Genomic DNA, 18,244 nt, shown 5'->3' on the forward strand with positions numbered 1-18,244 from the left:
CAATCTGTCCATACTTTAATAAACCATTGTCATAAATTTCAATGGCTGGAAAAAAAAAAAAACATTCCCTCATGGCATCCTCCTTTTGAGGAGAATCCTTTTTGATCTAGCTAGCTTAGACCTTGAATGATAACAAATCACCAAATCTAACAACATAACCCATACTTAAAGCCTTTTCTGCTTGGGAGTCTAATGCATACTGTATTGAATCATCGGAATAGGATTATAACAAATGTAACTAAATGTTAGCTCTGGTTATAAATGTCACACTTTATCAAATGTTGGAAATGAAATATGTGTTTAAAAGATAATATTTTATGTTTACATAATTTGCTTATATGGTAAACAGTTAAATTTTCTTTTATCTGTTATTTATTCAAAGATGATATTTCCTTTCCACTGGCCATGCCCATATGTTCCTCTTTGCCCATTGGCTTTAGCGGATGTTTTGAGTGCACCATGTCCATTCATAGTAGGAATTGATTCAAGATACTTTGATCTCTACGATCCACCGCCAGATGTTAGTTGTGTTGACTTAGATACCAACACCATTTCTCAGTAAGTATACATAAGCGAGTTCTGAATCTGATTTTCTAGGTATAAGTATTTCGTGATCACTAACTATGGTACTTTATATGATGCATTTTCTACATGTATAAAGATCTGTTACTATTTTTGAATCAAATCTATCTACATTTTCAATAGATCAAATTTCTAACAATAGAGACTTCTTTGTTTAAAAGAAAATGGATTTTTCCTGCCATAGCTCTTTAAATATTTAAGAAGCATATTTTAATCTTATCCATTTTTTGAAAGTTGGAATAAGAAAAATTAGAATTAAGAAAAAGAAAGTTAAAATTTCCCCTCAAAGCAAATAATAAATTATTGATGAAATCATAGGTGCAACTTAGAACTTATTTTGAATCCAGTTTAAAAGTTTAGAGAGTAATGGTGTTTGCTTCTGCTGTGGGAAGATAATATCCATTCTTAATTTTATCATGTTTAAGTAGTAGTTGAGTGTTATTTCACTTTTTATAATTTCCTTGTGTTTTTGAGGAGGATTATCCTTGAAATATTCCTTTATTTATGTTTAATCACATTTAAACTTCAAGAAAAAGCGAAAATATAGTTGTGCTACAGCAGGGGTTTGTTTTATAACTTTGTATAGCGAGAGGTGTTCAAGCTACTCCCAGTTTTCCTATATATAGTGTAACTATCATGACTGAGGTGACTGGAATATATGTCCTAGAAAGAGAGAAAACAAATACCCTGCTCACACATTCTCCCTGAAGATAATTCCTCTTCTCGGTTGATTTGTGAAGCACAATAAGTAGTAAAGTTTTTATAGCTAATAAATGTAAAATGTGAGCATATGCTTCTGTTTATTAACAGGCACTTAAATTTAATAAATTTTCTAAGATTTTGGTACCTTTAAATAATTTTATCCTAGTTATTTAACCTTACTGCCAGTTTTTAAGCCATAAAACTTCAGTTTCATGGAATAATTAAGAAAGTGTAGGGAAAAAATTTTGACATGAAAACACTTTTTAGTTAAGGACTGATTCAAAGACTTCCCAGCAGCGAGTGAGTAAATATTTATACTTATTCATAACTAGTTTTTATTGCTTCTTCTCACAAGATATTTTAATCATTGGTTAGTTGGCAGTCTTTTAGATGCTTTAACTGCTTTATATTTTTTTTCTCACACATTTTGAGAAAAAATTTAAAATAAAAATGTTACCCATATAATTCTCCTTCCCATACACTCTTTTATCTTCAACTTTTATATTCTTATGTTACTTCCAGAAAAGGATTATTGTGAGTAGACTTGATTTTATCTTTTACTGGCAAAACCAGAAGAGTGGAAAACTTTTTCTCACTGATTGGAGTGAGAGAAATTATGCAGCACTCTACCTTAATATTCCTTGTGTAGTTGAACCTTGGAAATCTTTTTATTTCATCTCCCTTTTCCTTTACCTAGAATAAATAGACCCTATTCTTGCTGTACAAAAGTTGAGCGGGTATTAGTTCCTTCTTTTCCCTTGAACCAAAAGCATTTAAGACCCAACCTAGAAATTTGAGGGAAAAGGAAATGCCAAATGAACTTCTACCTTTTAAATCAGTTGTCAGCAATGGGCCTCTCCTTCCTCTCTGATGCTTATGAACATGTAGAATCTCTCATAAACCAGTATTTCAACTTGAATGAAAAATGCTAGAATAAAAGAGAAGTTTTGTAAGATATTGTTGTTATTGTGGGGACATTGTCCCAATGACAGGCTGAACATGAGTTTGGGAAAGAACTCTGAGAAACAAGTTATCCTCTGGAGTCATAATTGGCCTTTAAGATTCATCTAAGATAGAATTAGAAGAGCTATTAGTAGGATTTGTTTTTGTGCTAGGCTCTGGATGCTGTGAAGGTTATGTATCTTATGATCCAGAAGCATGTCAGGTCTTAGACATTACAAATGTTGGACAGCATCTGTGACTGCCACTTAGCTTGACAATTTTTCTAGACCTCATTTTTCTCAGATCCAAAATTAAAGGGTTGGATTACATTATTTATAAGCTCTTTTCTAGATCTGTGATCCAGTGATGAGAATAACTAAATTCTAAAAAAAAAAATTCCATTACTGTATAATTCTAGATAAGTCACTTTTCCTTTGTGAAATAGGAAGTGAAAATCAAATACTGATAAAAGTATCAAAAAGTTGGTAAAAGGAAGATCAGGATACAGATGTTTAATATCTTCTTCTCTAGTTTTAGAGGGAAAATGATGAGGGGAAATAGAGGTAATTGTAAAAACATTATTAGATGTAAGCAGAATTTTATATTGGATGGGATGTATTGGGTTGAGAGATTTTCAACAAGAAAATATAACACATGAAAAAGAACTGTGCTATATCAAGTTTGTTATCTTTTTCCTTGCAACAAAAGTATGTGTGTGTGTGTGTATACATACCTATATAAAACTACAACCATGAAAGAAAAGCTAATCCTAAGTTAAAATCTTTTCCTATGTCAAGGGAAAGATCCCTTGACAGAGTGGTCATTGCCACTTGGCTATACTGTTGAAATAGTATATTAAGACTTTCACAGAACCTCTGGAAGCAAATGGAATACAGTCTCTACTCTCATCCCCTGTGGTAGAGAAGAAAACTCCTAAGACACCATGTTTATAGGTCTCAAACTAAAGCTTTCATATCTTTCCTAACTTTTTGCTGTTGTATGAGGAAATATTTCTCAATCGTTCACCATTTTCTATTTATAACCTTTTAAAGATGATTTTATATTATACATTGATATTGCTTCTGGCTGCCGTGTTTTTTCTATTTGACAAGAATTCTGATCCCTGGATGACAGTTTCTTTGCTAATTTACAACTCCTTGTGAAAATTAAACTTCTAAGAAATAGCAGTAATCATTGTTATTACTGACACTTTTCTCCATTTTTCAGCATACATAGCTTGTATAATGAGTAGGTTAGAACTCTTGTAATTTCATTTAGTGGCTTCTCATTATCTTTTTCTGATTTTGATCTGTAGTTCAGTCAAACAATGATCTGATTTCACATAAAGAGCGGATTCTGAAATGTTTGCATTTCAGTAATTAATCATTTCTTATTTGCTAGGATAATCAGTTTCATTTTTTTATGTTGAGTTTTGGTGCTCATCATGTTTAGTATGTACTTATTGTATTTTTTTTCCTTCCCTTCTTCTTGAAGAAAGTATCCATGTTATACTAACATCAGTCTTCTGAATAATCTTTTTAAAATTATATTTTCCCAATTACATGTAAAAACAGTTTTTGACAGTTTTTATTGTTTAAAATGTATTTTAAACTTAAATACAAAATAGGAAAAGGAAAAAAATTGCCATGTGCCCAGCAGAACAAAAAAGAGGATTCAAAATATAAAGCAATAAATTTCCATTTCAAAAAACCCTACATAATAAATACTACACATTATGTTCAGAAGTGTACATTTTTTCCTTGCTTCTTAGAAGATTTTCTTTTGTTCTGTGCTGTGCATTTTTTACTTTATTTTTTTATTTCCCCTTTTCCCTCCCTTCTCCCAAGATGGCTATAATTAAGCACGAATATGTTTTCATATACACACGACACATACATGCCTACATAAATACATATACATAGATATCTATAATCATACACACACACACACACATATATATATATGCATCTTGTAAGATCTTTTTTTGAAGAAGGTAAATATCTTTTATTTTTTTTTTATTTTTAATAGCTTTTTATTTACAAGTTATATGCATGGGTAATTTTACAGCATTGACAATTGCCAAACCTTTTGTTCCACTTTTTTCCCCTCCTTTCCCGCACCCCCACCCCCAGATGACAGGATGACCAGTAGATGTTAAATATATTAAAATATAAATTAGATACACAATAAGTATACATGACCAAACCGTTATTTTGCTGCACAAAAAGAATCGGACTCTGAAATATTATACAATTAGCCTGTGAAGGAAATCAAATATGCAGGCAGGCAAAAATATAGAGATTGGGAATTCTATGTAATGGTATTTAGTCGTCTCCCAGAGTTCTTTCGCTGGGTATAGCTGGTTCAGTTCATTACTGCTCCATTGGAACTGATTTGGTTCATCTCATTGCTGAAGACAGCCAGGTTCATCAGAATTGATCATCATATAGTATTGTTGTTGAAGTATATAATGATCTCCTGGTCCTGCTCATTTCACTCAGCATCAGTTCATGTAAGTCTCTCCAGGCCTTTCTGAAATCATCCTGTTAGTCATTTCTTACCTAACAATAATATTCTGTAACATTCATATACCACAGTTTATTCAGCCATTCTCCAATTGATGGGCATCCACTCAGTTTCCAGTTTCTAGCCACTACAAAGAGACCTGCCACAAACATTCATGCATATACAGATTCCTTTCCCTTCTTTAAGATCTCTTTGGGATATAAGCCCAGTAGTAACACTCCTGGATCAAAGGGTATACACAGTTTGATAACTTTTTGAGCATAGTACCAAATTGCTCTCCAGAATCGCTGGATGTATTCACAATTCCACCAACAATGTAATAATGTCCCTGTTTTCCCACATCCCCTCCAACATTCTACATTATCTTTCCCTGTCACTCTAGCCAGTTTTTCAGGTGTGTAGTGATTGTAAGATCCTTTTGAAGGCGGATAATAACTTCTTTCCTAAGTCCAATTCTTTCCATATTTTTCTAACTCCAGCTCCTCAGTTCTTATACCACTGCAGTATTCCAATTTTATTCTGTCTAGTTATTTTAGTCTAAAACAATATTGATTAATATGGTTGACAGATTGTGTAGTTTCCCTATTTTTCTCTTTTGATAAATCTATTTTAGCTTTAAATTTATCTGAAATGTTCTATTTTTCTTTTCTTTATTTGTTTTTCTTTATTAAAGCTTTTTACTTTTCAAAACATGTGCATGGATAATTCTTCAGTATTAACCCTTGCAAAACCTTGTGTTCCAATTTCCCCCCCATTTCCTTCACTCCTTCCCCTAGATGGCAAGTAGTATAATATATGTTAAACATGGTAGAAATATATGTTAAATCCAATATATGCATACCTAGTTATACAATTATCTTGCTGCACAAGAAAAATCAAATCAAAACAGGAAAAATGAGAAAATAAATTGCAAGAAAACAACAGCAAAAAGTAAAAATGCTTTGTTGTGAACCACACTCAGTCCCCAGAGTCCTCTCTCTAGGGCCTGTAGATGGCTCTTTTCATCAAAAGATTATTGGAACTGATCTGAATCATTTCATTGTTGGAAAGAGCCACCTCCATCAGAATTGGTCATCATATAATATTGTTGTTGCCATGTACAATGATCTCCTGGTTCTATTCACTTCACTTCACATCAGTAGATATAAGTTTATCCAGGCCTCTTTCCGTTTCTTATAGAATAATAATATTCCATAATATTCATATACCATAACTTATTCAGCCATTCTCCAATTGATGGGCATCCACTCAGTTTCCAGTTTCTTGCCACTACAAAGAGGGCTGCCACAAACATTTTTGCACATGTGGGTCCCTTTCCCTTCTATAAGATCTCTTTGGGATACAAGCCCAGTATTAACACTGCTGGATCAAAGAGTATGGATAATTTGATAGAGATGTTCTATTTTTCTTTTGGATTTAAATTTTGCTTCTGAAACCTTGGGCATCTTTCACTTCTTTATTCAGAACCATATTTTCAGCATAATTTTCACCATTCTCCTGCAAATCTTCATTTTGAAGTTATCAAATATTAAGGTTTGTGTTACATTAATTTGGAGAGTCTTGTCAAATTCTTCATAGAATTCCACTTTATCAGATACTGATGTATTAGCCACAACTCTCTTCAGGTGATTCTATTACCTTTTCTTGCTTCTTATCTTTATGAGATCTTTGTATCATTTGATATTGTTTATTGTAACATCATTCTTTGTCCTCTTTTCTCCCTGGATTTTTACAACACTGTTCTGTTAGATGGTCTTGGCATATAATGAGAGTTTAATAAATGTTTGTTGACTGACTAATTGATTGGCCAAACCTTCTTTATCTCTTTTGCAAGAGCATAATCCATGTCCCATCCCTTGTATACAGGTGTACCCCAGTTTGTATAGGACCCTATCCTCTTCTCTTTAATGCTTTATCATCAGTTTAAGGGACCACCATCATTTTTATAGAGGTTTTCCCCAAACTTCATATCTAACCTTCAATTCTCTTGAGCTCCAATTCTGCATTAGAGTTAATACTCTAATAACAACACACTCTTCTAGAACCTGGATCAATAATGAATCTCCACTCAATGATGAATCATCTGAAGAAAAGCCAATCAAGCAATCAACAAGTACTTATTACAAATCAAAGTGCCAGGAGTTGGAATTATTGCTAGGTATCCTTGATTAAAAAAAAAAAAAAGACATAAAGTAATCTGCAAAATTGGAAGTAGAATTGGAATTGTTACAGAAGAACATATTTTAGAAGAATAATTCTTATTTGAAAGAGAGGTTATATTTTTAATTCAACATGTTCTCTTATTTCATAGGAGCAAAGAGATTATCTAAGTTCAATGGCTTCATTTTGGGAAGGAAGAAACTGAGGTCCAGAGAGATTAAGTGACTCATTCAGAGACATGCATCTCATTAATAACAACTAGACCTGTAGCCTAGATTCCTGAGTGCCAGGCTGATATTTTTCAACTGGAACAAGATGATTTCATCATAATGTTCTCTCAGAGATAAAAAAAAATCTAATAGTAATCTAATAATAGTAAATAGAAAGGAAAATATTGAACTGAATATACTTGAATAATTTAAAATTTAATTTATCTTTTGATTGGGAAATTACATGTTTTACATGGCATAATATACACATTTCTTAACATCACATTACAGAATGCATAAAATATCAGAAGTTTACCTAAGAACACTCAAGACATATAAACATAATTATAAAATAATTTTCAAAGAAATAAGCAATTTTAAAAATTGAAGGTAATTTATTACTCATGTTTTAACCCTTCCAATATAATTAAAAATATACTATCTAAATTAATTTACATATTTAGTGCTATGTTAAACTACTAAGGCAATAGACTATAGAACTAGATAAAATAATTACAAGATTCAAGAACAATGGTTCTTAATCTAGGGTCAGTGAATATGATCATTATTATTATTATTATTATTTTGCCAACTATTTCAAAAATATGGGTTTCATTTGTTTTCCTTTGTATTTTATTATATACATTTAAAAACATTATTTGGTAAAGGGACATAGGCTTCATCTTGAACTGTCAAAAGTGTCTATGATGAAAAAAGGGTTTAAGAACTCCTAATCTAGAATATCAAGGGGAAATTATCACAATCATCCTGGGCTTTGATAGGTGTGCTTTCCCTTTATCTTGCCCAGAACTAGTCCTCCACTTCCCTTCTCAACCACAGTCTCAAAATATTTTCATCTCCATTTTAGCTATTATCTCGACCTTCTCCTCATTGGAAACTTGGACTTTACCCCTAAAACTCCCCTGGTTTTTAGAGGTATAACCTTTTACCTTATCTTCTCTAGAACCAAGTTTCTATCTCAAATTCATCTCAATCTTTGTGTTACCTGTAAATTTAAGAAATTCAGTATCAAGAGTCATTGATAAAAAATATTAACTATCACAGAATCAGGAGTGGTTCACTGAGTCACTCCATTAGAGACTATCTCTGAACATTATTTCAGTTCATTAATCACAACTGTTAGAAATTTAAATATTTCCAAATTCATCTGTTATTATCTAGCCCACATCTTTTCACTTTATCCAGAGGAAAGTCATGAGAAATTTCATCAGATTAAACTATGATTGTGACATTCCTTTGATATAGTAGTCTACTAACTCAAATCTAAAAAAAGGAAGTTAACCTGTCATAATTTGCTTTTTTATCACATTGACTATTTGTCATCTCTACTTCTCTTTTTAAATGCTCACAAACTCTTTCATAGTATGCTTGTGGATTTTGTCAGTATTTGTGGTCAAACCCACTGGGCTATAATTTAAACATTCTATTTTCTTTCCCCTATATTAAAATTGGGATAACATTTACCTATTTCCAGTTTTGTGGTACTTCTCTGACTCCCTGCGATTTTTTCACAGGTCACTTATAATGGCTCAGAAATCATATCAGTTGATTTCTTTTGGTACTTAGCATAGCTAAAGGTATTTTGTTTTGGGAAGTCACAAGGATGATGAGTAGAATCATGGAAGAGCCATCTGATAAGTCCTTTCCAGAAATAATAGTAGCTTTGATTTGATAGTTTTTTTCAGAGCAAAAGTAGAAAGTAGGGATAAAGGGATACTGCAGAGTCTACATGCTTGGCATTAGGGCAGATGGCAAGGAGATGACTAGCATGGGTGAAAGAATGAAATATGAAACATGGTCTGGAACTAGATAAATATAATGGATCATGTGTGTTGTATTATTTAATTTATCAATCAGTATAACACTAGTCAAGGGCAATGGTTCCAAATTGAATGCATTGATTCAATTAGGGTATATTCTCATTAGGTTAAATGGTCTGGGGATAATTGCTACAGAATAGATGGCAAGCTGATGAATAGGGTAGGTGTTAGGTGGTAGTTCCAAGCCTAAGGAGTTGACATTTTATCTTGTAGTCAGTAGGATGTCAGTGGATGTTTTTGGAGAGATAGTAACTTGGTTAGTATTGTGTCTTTGAAAGATAATTGGGACATCTGAGAGAAAGGAAAGAAATATCAGAAGAAATAGGAAGCAAAGAGAGCAATTAGAATTTTATTGACCAATTTAAACTGGGGTGTTGGTCTGGAGACAGGAGTGTCAAGTTTGAAAAGCATTGCTAGGCACTAAGAGTAGTCAACCTACTTTCAAGGAATTTACATTCTATTGAGGAAATAAAACATACCCAACTTTCCAGTCAATTTTGTTCTTACCACCCCTCATAAAATGTACTTCATTCCTGATCTGTTCCTGAATTCTATTATTTGATTGTGATTATAGTCTAGAATACCAAATTCTGTATTCAGCTATCATCTTCTTAATTAATTATTTCCTTCCTAAATCTGCTTTTTCCTTATTCTGAAGCTCTTGATTTTAATCAGCAGGAGTGATAGAAACACTACCTGTGATCCTGAGCTCTTCATTTTCTTGCCCAGGATTTCCTTATACCTAGTGATCATTTTCAGTTTCCTTCTGACAATATCATTTGTCTTTTATGTGAAGCACCAGAAGTAGCATGGTGTAGTGGAAAGAAGGCTGGATTCAGAGTCAAGAAGACTTGGATTCAAATTTTTGTTCTCACCTTTCACCCTTTGATAATTTTGAGCAAATCTCTTCTCCTTTCTGAGCCTATTTTGTCATCTGTAAAATGAATGCTTTAGACCAGAAAACTTCTAGCCTTCTTCCAGTTCTAACACTGTGACCTTGTCAGTAGGTTGAACAGTATTCACCAAACTCTTGGTCATATAATGCTCTGGGAAGATACTGTGTCTTCATATCAGTTTTACATGTAACCTCTTCAGTACTGTACAGGAGTAGGGTAGTCTTTATCACTTTTTGTCCTTTGATTATTACTGATTGACCTTTTTCTTAATTGCACCTATTATATCCATATCATTGTTTCTTGAAGTACAGAAAGTATTTGCTTATAAGAAAAAGCTATACTTAATCCAAGCACTAAGTTTCAAGTATTCACTAGTCTTTTTTTTTTCCTTTTTTTCTATTTGTCATCTCCTAAAATATTAGCACAGGTTAGGCTTTTTCTATCTTTTCAGGTTCCTTTTCATTTTTTTTGAAGTATTCTTCCATTCTTTTTAGAACTGCTGGATTTTCCATATTAATTGGAGGGTGAAGAGATGTTTCTCTACCCCTTTTCACCTTTCTTTTCTAGTAGGGAGAACCAATATGCATATAAAACATATTGTGTTTTTAGCAGAGACAAAAACCAAGCCAACGGCTTTGTAGGTTACTAGAATATTCCTTTTTTCTTCCATAATTGTAGGAACTAAGATTTTCTATTTTTCATTATTCTTATTAACTAACTTTTATTGCTAATTTTTCACAGTGAATGATAATAGTATTATAGCAGTTTTCTGCCCTGGGAATTGAGTCACTGGAGGCTTCTGAAAAAGGCTTTATCTCAGTCATTGTAAATCATTTCCCTCACACTTCCATGCTGAGTCTCACAAAAACAGGCAACCTATCTTAAAGCATTGTGTCACATGCCAAAGAAAGATTTTGATTGGGAAAATTGCTAGAATATAAAGTATATTTGAAACTTAGTTATAATGTTCTTCTAGAATTTGCACTATATTGAACAATATGGGAGGAATTAACTTTTAATAAGGGCACTTTATTATTTCCTTAACAAAATTCACTTCAATGGAATTTCAGTATTTTTATATATTTCCAGTTTGATTAGTTTAAAGATATTCATATCTATTTTGTGCCCCATGACACTAGTCAGCGTAATTACTAGCAAATATCTATTGAGAACTTAATATGGTTATGGAACTACAGAATGCTACAGTATAGGTGTGCATAAGATAAAGACTTTTAAAATACCAGGTACCCAAAATCACCATTATGCATTTTTTTCATTTTGGCATTCAAAATTTTTTTATACTTTGTTTTTTATATGTTACCACCATATGCTTTCTTTTTTTCCTTTTTCACACACAACAGGAGTATAACTCTATATAAATAATTCTATAGAGTAAATATATTATTTTTGCTTTTAAATTTTAGAACTGGAGACAAGAAGAATGTAGCCTGGAAGATACTTCCAAAGAAACCATGCAAAAATCTGATGAACACATTGAACAATTTGCATCAACAGCTGGCAAAATGTAAGTGGATAAGTTAAGATAAAGGGGATCAATTGGTTACTCTTTCCATTATCTTTTATGTCTTGAGTCTATTATGAAAAATTTTGCTTATCTTGCCCTTTAATAAATATTTTCCCCCCAGTTTTGCATCATAAGTATTATAGAGAGAAATGGTCATATCTTGGGGATTAAAGCAAAATTTAGAGTAGAGAATGAAACAATTAATAAATTGAACATTTTTGCTCATAACTTTTGCTATATTGAAAAGAATTATTGAATGATAAAACAGGAAAGAATCTTTTAAAATTATCTTTATTATTTTTCTTTTACTATGATACTGTGGGGGAAAAAGCAAAGATCAACTTTCTAGACTTTGCTTATAAGTAAAATAATAAGGTAGAGAGATATAAATATAGAAAAAATTTTTGAAGATTTGAGAAAATTTATTTTAAAATTATATTTGGGAATTAGAATTGCAGTGTATACTGTAAGAATTATACCATATGCTTTTGGTTCAGTGAATCTTGCAGCTGCACTATGAAGCTTCAGACATTTAGAAAATAGATATTTGCCAAAAGTATAATTACATAAATCAGGGTGAAAATTGATTTACCACATAGAGGGTTTCTATAAAAGGAAGGAATAAGTTTATGTCCTAGAAATGTTCTAGATGGTGATAAAGAGATTAAACTATAGTTTCTTTGTTTGAGCCCTCATTAAAAGCCATAAAGGAATACTGTGATTCATGTGAAATATAATATATATGGGAGTCAATATATAGTATGAAAAAAAGAAGTTGACCTCTAAAATCATCAAAGATAGAGAACTAGAAAAAAATTACCAAAGATTAATAAGATAAACAAATGTCATTTTAATATAGCATTAGTAAGATATACCAAATAGAAGGTGAAAAAGAAAAAAGCACACTTTAAAAATTTCATGATGTAGACATCATGAAACTGACTCTTCAGCCAATGGAACTAGCTTTGAACTATTAATTTGCTGTATATTGTTGTGAAAAATATTTGCTATTATTATGAAGAAAATACCAATACTGTATTTCTTCACAGTACAACAAAGACCCAGAGAAGATGAATTAATGGATCTAGCAATGAATGATTATGACTTTAACTCAGGAAAGAGATTGCATTTGATAGATATGGAAATCCAGGAGGCATTTTTAGGCTTCATGGCCTCCATATTAAAAGGTTACAGGTCATACTTAAAGCCTATAACACAAGCCCCATCTGAGACAGCCACAGATGCAAGTTCCCTTTTTGAGCTACAAGGTGAGTGATTCTATTTTTACAATCTAATAGTTTTGACCCTTTAACAAATGAGTTATGTAAATTATTGGTTTTTTCAGTGTATACTTTTAACAATTCCATATTTAATTCATTTCTTTAAGATCAATTATTAAGGGGCAGGTAGGTGGCACAGTGTATAGAGAGCACTAGCCCTGAAGTCAGGAGGACCTGAGTTCAAATTTGCCCTCAGACACTTAGCACTTCCTAGCTGTGTCACCCTGGGCAAGTCACTTAACCCCAATTGGCTCAGCCAAAAAAGAAAAAAAGATTAATTATTAAGAAATTGCACATAATCAAACTGTGCATACCCTTTGATCCAGCAGTGTTACTATTGGGCTTATATCCCAAAGAGATTATAAAGAAGGGAAAGGGACCTGTATGTGCACGAATGTTTGTGGCAGCCCTTTTTGTAGTGGCTAGAAACTGGAAACTGAATGGATGTCCATCAGTTGGAGAATGGCTGAATAAATTGTGGTATATGAATACTATGGAATATTACTGTTCTGTAAGAAATGACCAACAAGATGATTTCAGAAAGGCCTGGAGAGACTTACACAAACTGATGCTGAGTGAAATGAGCAGAACCAGGAGATTATTATATACTTCAACAACAATACTATATGATGACCAGTTCTGACCAGTTCTGATGGACCTGGCCATCCTCAGCAACGAGATCAACCAAATCATTTCCAATGGAGCAGTAATGAACTGAACCAGCTACGCCCAGAGAAAGAACTCTGGGAGATGACTAAAAAACATTACATTGAATTCCCAATCCCTATATCTATGCCCACCTGCATTTTTGATTTCCTTCACAAGCTAATTGTACAATATTTCAAAGTCTGATTCTTTTTGTACAGCAAAATAACGTTTTGGTCATGTATACTTATTGTGTATCTAATTTATATTTTAATGTATTTAATATCTACTGGTCATCCTGCCATCTAGGGGAGGGGGTGGGGGGGTAAGAGGTGAAAAATTGGAACAAGAGGTTTGGCAATTGTTAATGCTGTAAAGTTACCCATGCATATAACCTGTAAATAAAAGACTATTAAATAAAAAAAAAGATATTGCAGAAACAGAAAGAAAAAAAAAAAGAAATTGCACATATTTAACCTATATTGGATTCCTTGCTATCTAGAGGAGAGGAGAAGGGAGAAAAATTTAGAACACAAGGTTTTGCACAGGTGAATGCTGAAAACTATCTTTGCATTTATTTGGAAAAATAAAATACTATTAAAAAAAGATTAATTCTTAACTTCAGATCTGTTGATTGCATACAGTTTAGTTTAAAAAACAAGCAAAAGAAATAATTTAAATAGAATGAGATATTGTACGTAATTTTTTGTGTTTAATGCTTAAAAGAAAAATTGTGAAAAATGCAGAAGTCTTTTGCTTTATAATTCAGATCTTTTTTTGGGTAGAACTATAATTTCCTTGGCAAGGGGAACTCTGTGTGGAAACTTTTTATGTAGATCACAACTGATCTCTAAATTGTATTGTTAAGAGAGTTTCCCTGGGAGAGGATTCTGGGAAGATGTTGGAGTAGGTCAGAAAATTTCAAGTTCTCCAGATTTCCTTCACAAACAGAACAAATTTGTGCCTCAGGATGAATATACACTGGTGAAAAATCATTATGATTTGGGGCAGAACAGGGATCCTCCTGGTACAATCCAAGAAGATCTGAATAAAGACCCCAGGCTGGAGATTGATGCAAAGTGTAAAGATCTCCAGGCTAGCTCTGCAGAAACACCAAGTAGGGACCCCTGGGACTGGCTGAACTTGGCTGGAGATTCCACAGAAACCATAAAACTTTCACCTCCTGGACTACATGAGGATTCAGGGTCTGGATCCAGGAAGACTGAGGGAATCTCAGCTGATTGGGAATGCCAGGCTCAACTGTGTTGCAAAGATGCAATCCTGGGTAAAAGAGAGAGGGGGTGGGGGGGGCAGAGAATACAAGAAATACAGAGATACTAGAAAAGGAGATAGAGTCTTAAAGATGAAAATAAATATGAAAATTAGAATTGGGAAAGGGGAAGCCAGTGAAGCTATAAGAAACCAAGAAATAACAACACAGACTATAAAGAATGAAAAAATAGAACAGAATGTGAAATATCTTATAAGAAAAACAACAGATCTGGGGAACAGATCAAGAAAATATAAGAATAATAGGACTACCTGAAAGCTATGATCAAAAAAAGAACCTTGACGTTATTGTGTAAGAAATAATCCCAAGAAAATTGTCCTGGAATGATAGAAGATGAGGGAAAAGTACAAATAGAAAAAAATCTGCTAATCACTACCCTCAAAGTGATCCTTTGTGGAGAATATACATAGGGATGTTATTGCCAAATTTTGAAACTCCCAGATCAAAAAGAACATTTTGCAAGAAATAAGAAGAAAAAAAAATCACATATACTGGAGCTACAATTAGAATTGTACAGAATTTATCAGTAGTCACAATAAAAGATCAAAGGTCTTGGAATAATATATAGTGGCAACCAAAAAAACTAGACCTGCAGCCAAAAATATCATCTAAATTATGTATAATATTAAATGAAAAAAAATTCAGCAAACTTTCAGATCTTCAGAACTTTCCTTTTTTATTTTTATTATAGCTTTTTATTTATAAGACATATGCATGGGTAATTTTTCAGCATTGACCCTTGCAAAACCTTCTGTTTCAACTTTTCCCCTCCTTCCCCCCCATCTCCTCCCCTAGATGGCATGTAAACCAATACATGTTAAATATGTTAAAGTATATGTTAAATGCAATATATATTTACATATTTAGTTACCTTGCTGCACAAGAAAATTTGGATTTAGAAATAAAGTAAAAATAACCTGAGAAGGAAAACAAAAAGGCAAGCAAATAATAACAGAAAGAATGGAAATACTATGTTGTAGTCCATATTCATTTCCCATAGTTCTTTTGCTGGGTGTAGCTGGTTCTCTTCATTATTGAACAAGTGGAACTGATTTGGTTCTTCTCATTGTTGAAGAGATCCACGTCCATAAGAATTGATCCTTATATAGTATTGTTGTTGAAGGGTATAATGATCTCCTGGTCTTGCTCATTTCACTCAGCACCAGTTCATATAAGTCTCTCCAGGCCTCTCTGAAATCATCCTGCTGGTCATTTCTTACAGAACATTCATAGACCACAATTTATTCAGCCATTCTCTAATTGATGAGCATCCATTCAATTTCCAGTTCCTTGCCACTACAAAAAGGGCTGCCACAAACATTTTTGCACATGTGGGTCCCTTTCCCTTCTTTAAGATCTCTTTGGGATGTAAGCCCAGTAGTTACACTGGGTTTGCATCATCAAAGTAACATCAAAGGGTATGCGCGGTGTCCCAGTTTTCCCACATCCCCTCCAACATTCCGCATTATCTTTCCCTGTCATTCTAGCTAGTCTGACAGGTGTATAGTGATATCTCAGAGTTGTCTTAATTTGCATTTCTCTGATTAATATTATTATAATAGATAATGAGGAATGTTGGAGGGGATGTGGAAAAACAGGGACACTGATACATTGTTGGTGGAACTGTGAATGCATCCAACCATTCTGAAGAGGAATTTGGAACTATGCTCAAAAAGTTATCAAACTGTGCATACCCTTTGATCCAGCAGTGTTACTACTGGGCTTATATCCCAAAGAGATCATAAAGAAGGGAAAGGGACCTGTATGTACACAAATGTTTGTGGCAGCCCTCTTTGTAGTAGCCAGAAACTGGAAACTGAGTGGATGTCATGTATACTTATTGTGTATCTAATTTATATTTTAATATATTTAACATCTACTGGTCATCCTGCCATCTAGGGGAGAAAAGGAGGGGATGGAGGGGAAAAATTGGAACAAGAGGTTTGGCAATTGTCAATGCTGTAAAGTTACCCATACATATAACCTGTAAATAAAAGGCTATTTAAAAAAAAGTTGTGAATAAAATATGAAGTAAAAGAAAAAAAATAATGACTTGGAGCATCTTTTCATATGGTTAGAAATAGTTTCAATTTCTTTATATGAAAATTGTTCATATCTTTTGACCAGTTATCAATTAGAGAATGGCTTGATTTCTTATAAATTAAAGTCAATTCTAAGTCGATTCTAGAGTCAATTAGAGTCAGTATTTTGGAAATTAGCCCTTTATCAGAACCTTTTCTCAGTAGTAAATCCAACATATAAGAACCAATATCAAAAGATCAATTTCAAGGAACTTAACATACGTAAATTATTTATGTTTCTTACATGAAAATGTATACCATATATTTAAGATTGATATCAGTAATGGGTTGCTCAAAAGAAATAGGGCAAAGTTGGGTATGATCTGACTCTTAAAAAGCAAAACCACCTACAAAAAGATAGTTATACAAGTAAGGTGCAGAGGAAGAATAGGCACAGAGACATTGAAGGGATGGAAAGATTTGTAGTTCTGAAAACCTATACAGTTATTATGTTTCAGAGCAAAACTTAAATACAAACCTTCGTGACACCAAGACTTGTCCTTTGTCCACTATGCAACACTACCTCTAGAAGGTATGTGTGAAAAATAAATTTTAAAGAATTAAAGTATTTCTCTTTTGAAAAGCAACATATAGGAACCAAATAAAGTAATTTGAGAATCTGAGTGATAATTTTTCCATATCTTTATATTTAACTGTTTTATGTTCGTAAATTAGAAGTATACAACCTACATTCTAATAGTTCATGTACTTGCTTAATAGGGTTCTTAAAAAGCCGGGACCGTTCCCATCAAAAATTCTACAACATGATGACCAAAACACAGATGTTTATTCGTTTCATTGAAGAATGTTCCTTTGTCAGTGACAAAGATGCAAGCCTTGCGTTTTTTGATGATTGTGTAGACAAAGTAAGTAATATTGTTATAGAACCTTTCATCTACAGACGAATTTTACTTTGGGTTGCAATAATGAATCTCATGAATTAAAAAAAAAAAAAAACTGTCAGTATATGAAGTAACCCGTGCTTGAAATAAATTTAGTCATTGTGTTGGAACAATACAAGTATTAGTGTGCGTTCTGGAAAAGAGGTTTCAAAGAAGTTGATTTTAAAGCAAATTTGGAGAAGTCCATTTTGTAATTGACTTCCCATGATACAAATTCGTTCTTATGAGAAAATCCACTAACAAATTGAATTAAAACCTTTTACTCAATAATAATTCAAATAGTACCTGGTCCTGTGGCATGTTGTATCATAGTGGATAGGGTGCTGACAGTGTTTGATAGCTTTCCACTGACATTAAGATTTCTTTCTTATTCTGGGAACTTCAGTTTCCTCATCTGTCATGAGGGGCAGTTGGATCAGATAACATTTAAAGATACTTTCAGTTCTAAATAAGAGATCATATGAACTGTAAGAAATTGTATTTATTTTACAGGGTTGTTGTGTGAATCAAATGAACCAATATATGTAATATTTGATTTGTAAAGTTTAAGGCATTATGTTAACTATCATTATTTCACTGACAAAAAATCTGGCTCTAAAAAGAATGATCTTATTTAAACCATTCAAGAGAGATATCAGTAATGTATTTTAGTGCCATCATTT

General features: G+C 32.8%; 1 protein-coding gene across 11 annotated transcripts in view; it reads left to right on the forward strand.

The window, feature by feature from the left end:
* The window catches only part of DENND4A (DENN domain containing 4A), a 131,270-nt gene that overhangs the window by 69,394 nt on the left and 43,632 nt on the right, over window positions 1-18,244 (forward strand). For all 11 annotated transcript variants that reach the window (XM_031955344.1, XM_031955348.1, XM_031955350.1 and 8 more), the window contains exons 12-15: window positions 383-558; window positions 11,283-11,383; window positions 12,433-12,651; window positions 17,401-17,546. In XM_031955344.1, coding sequence (XP_031811204.1) covers window positions 383-558; window positions 11,283-11,383; window positions 12,433-12,651; window positions 17,401-17,546 — 642 coding nt within the window. The remainder of the gene's footprint in view (window positions 1-382; window positions 559-11,282; window positions 11,384-12,432; window positions 12,652-17,400; window positions 17,547-18,244) is intronic.

Source organism: Sarcophilus harrisii, chromosome 2 (assembly GCF_902635505.1).
Source record: "Sarcophilus harrisii chromosome 2, mSarHar1.11, whole genome shotgun sequence".
Lineage (NCBI taxonomy): Eukaryota > Metazoa > Chordata > Mammalia > Dasyuromorphia > Dasyuridae > Sarcophilus > Sarcophilus harrisii.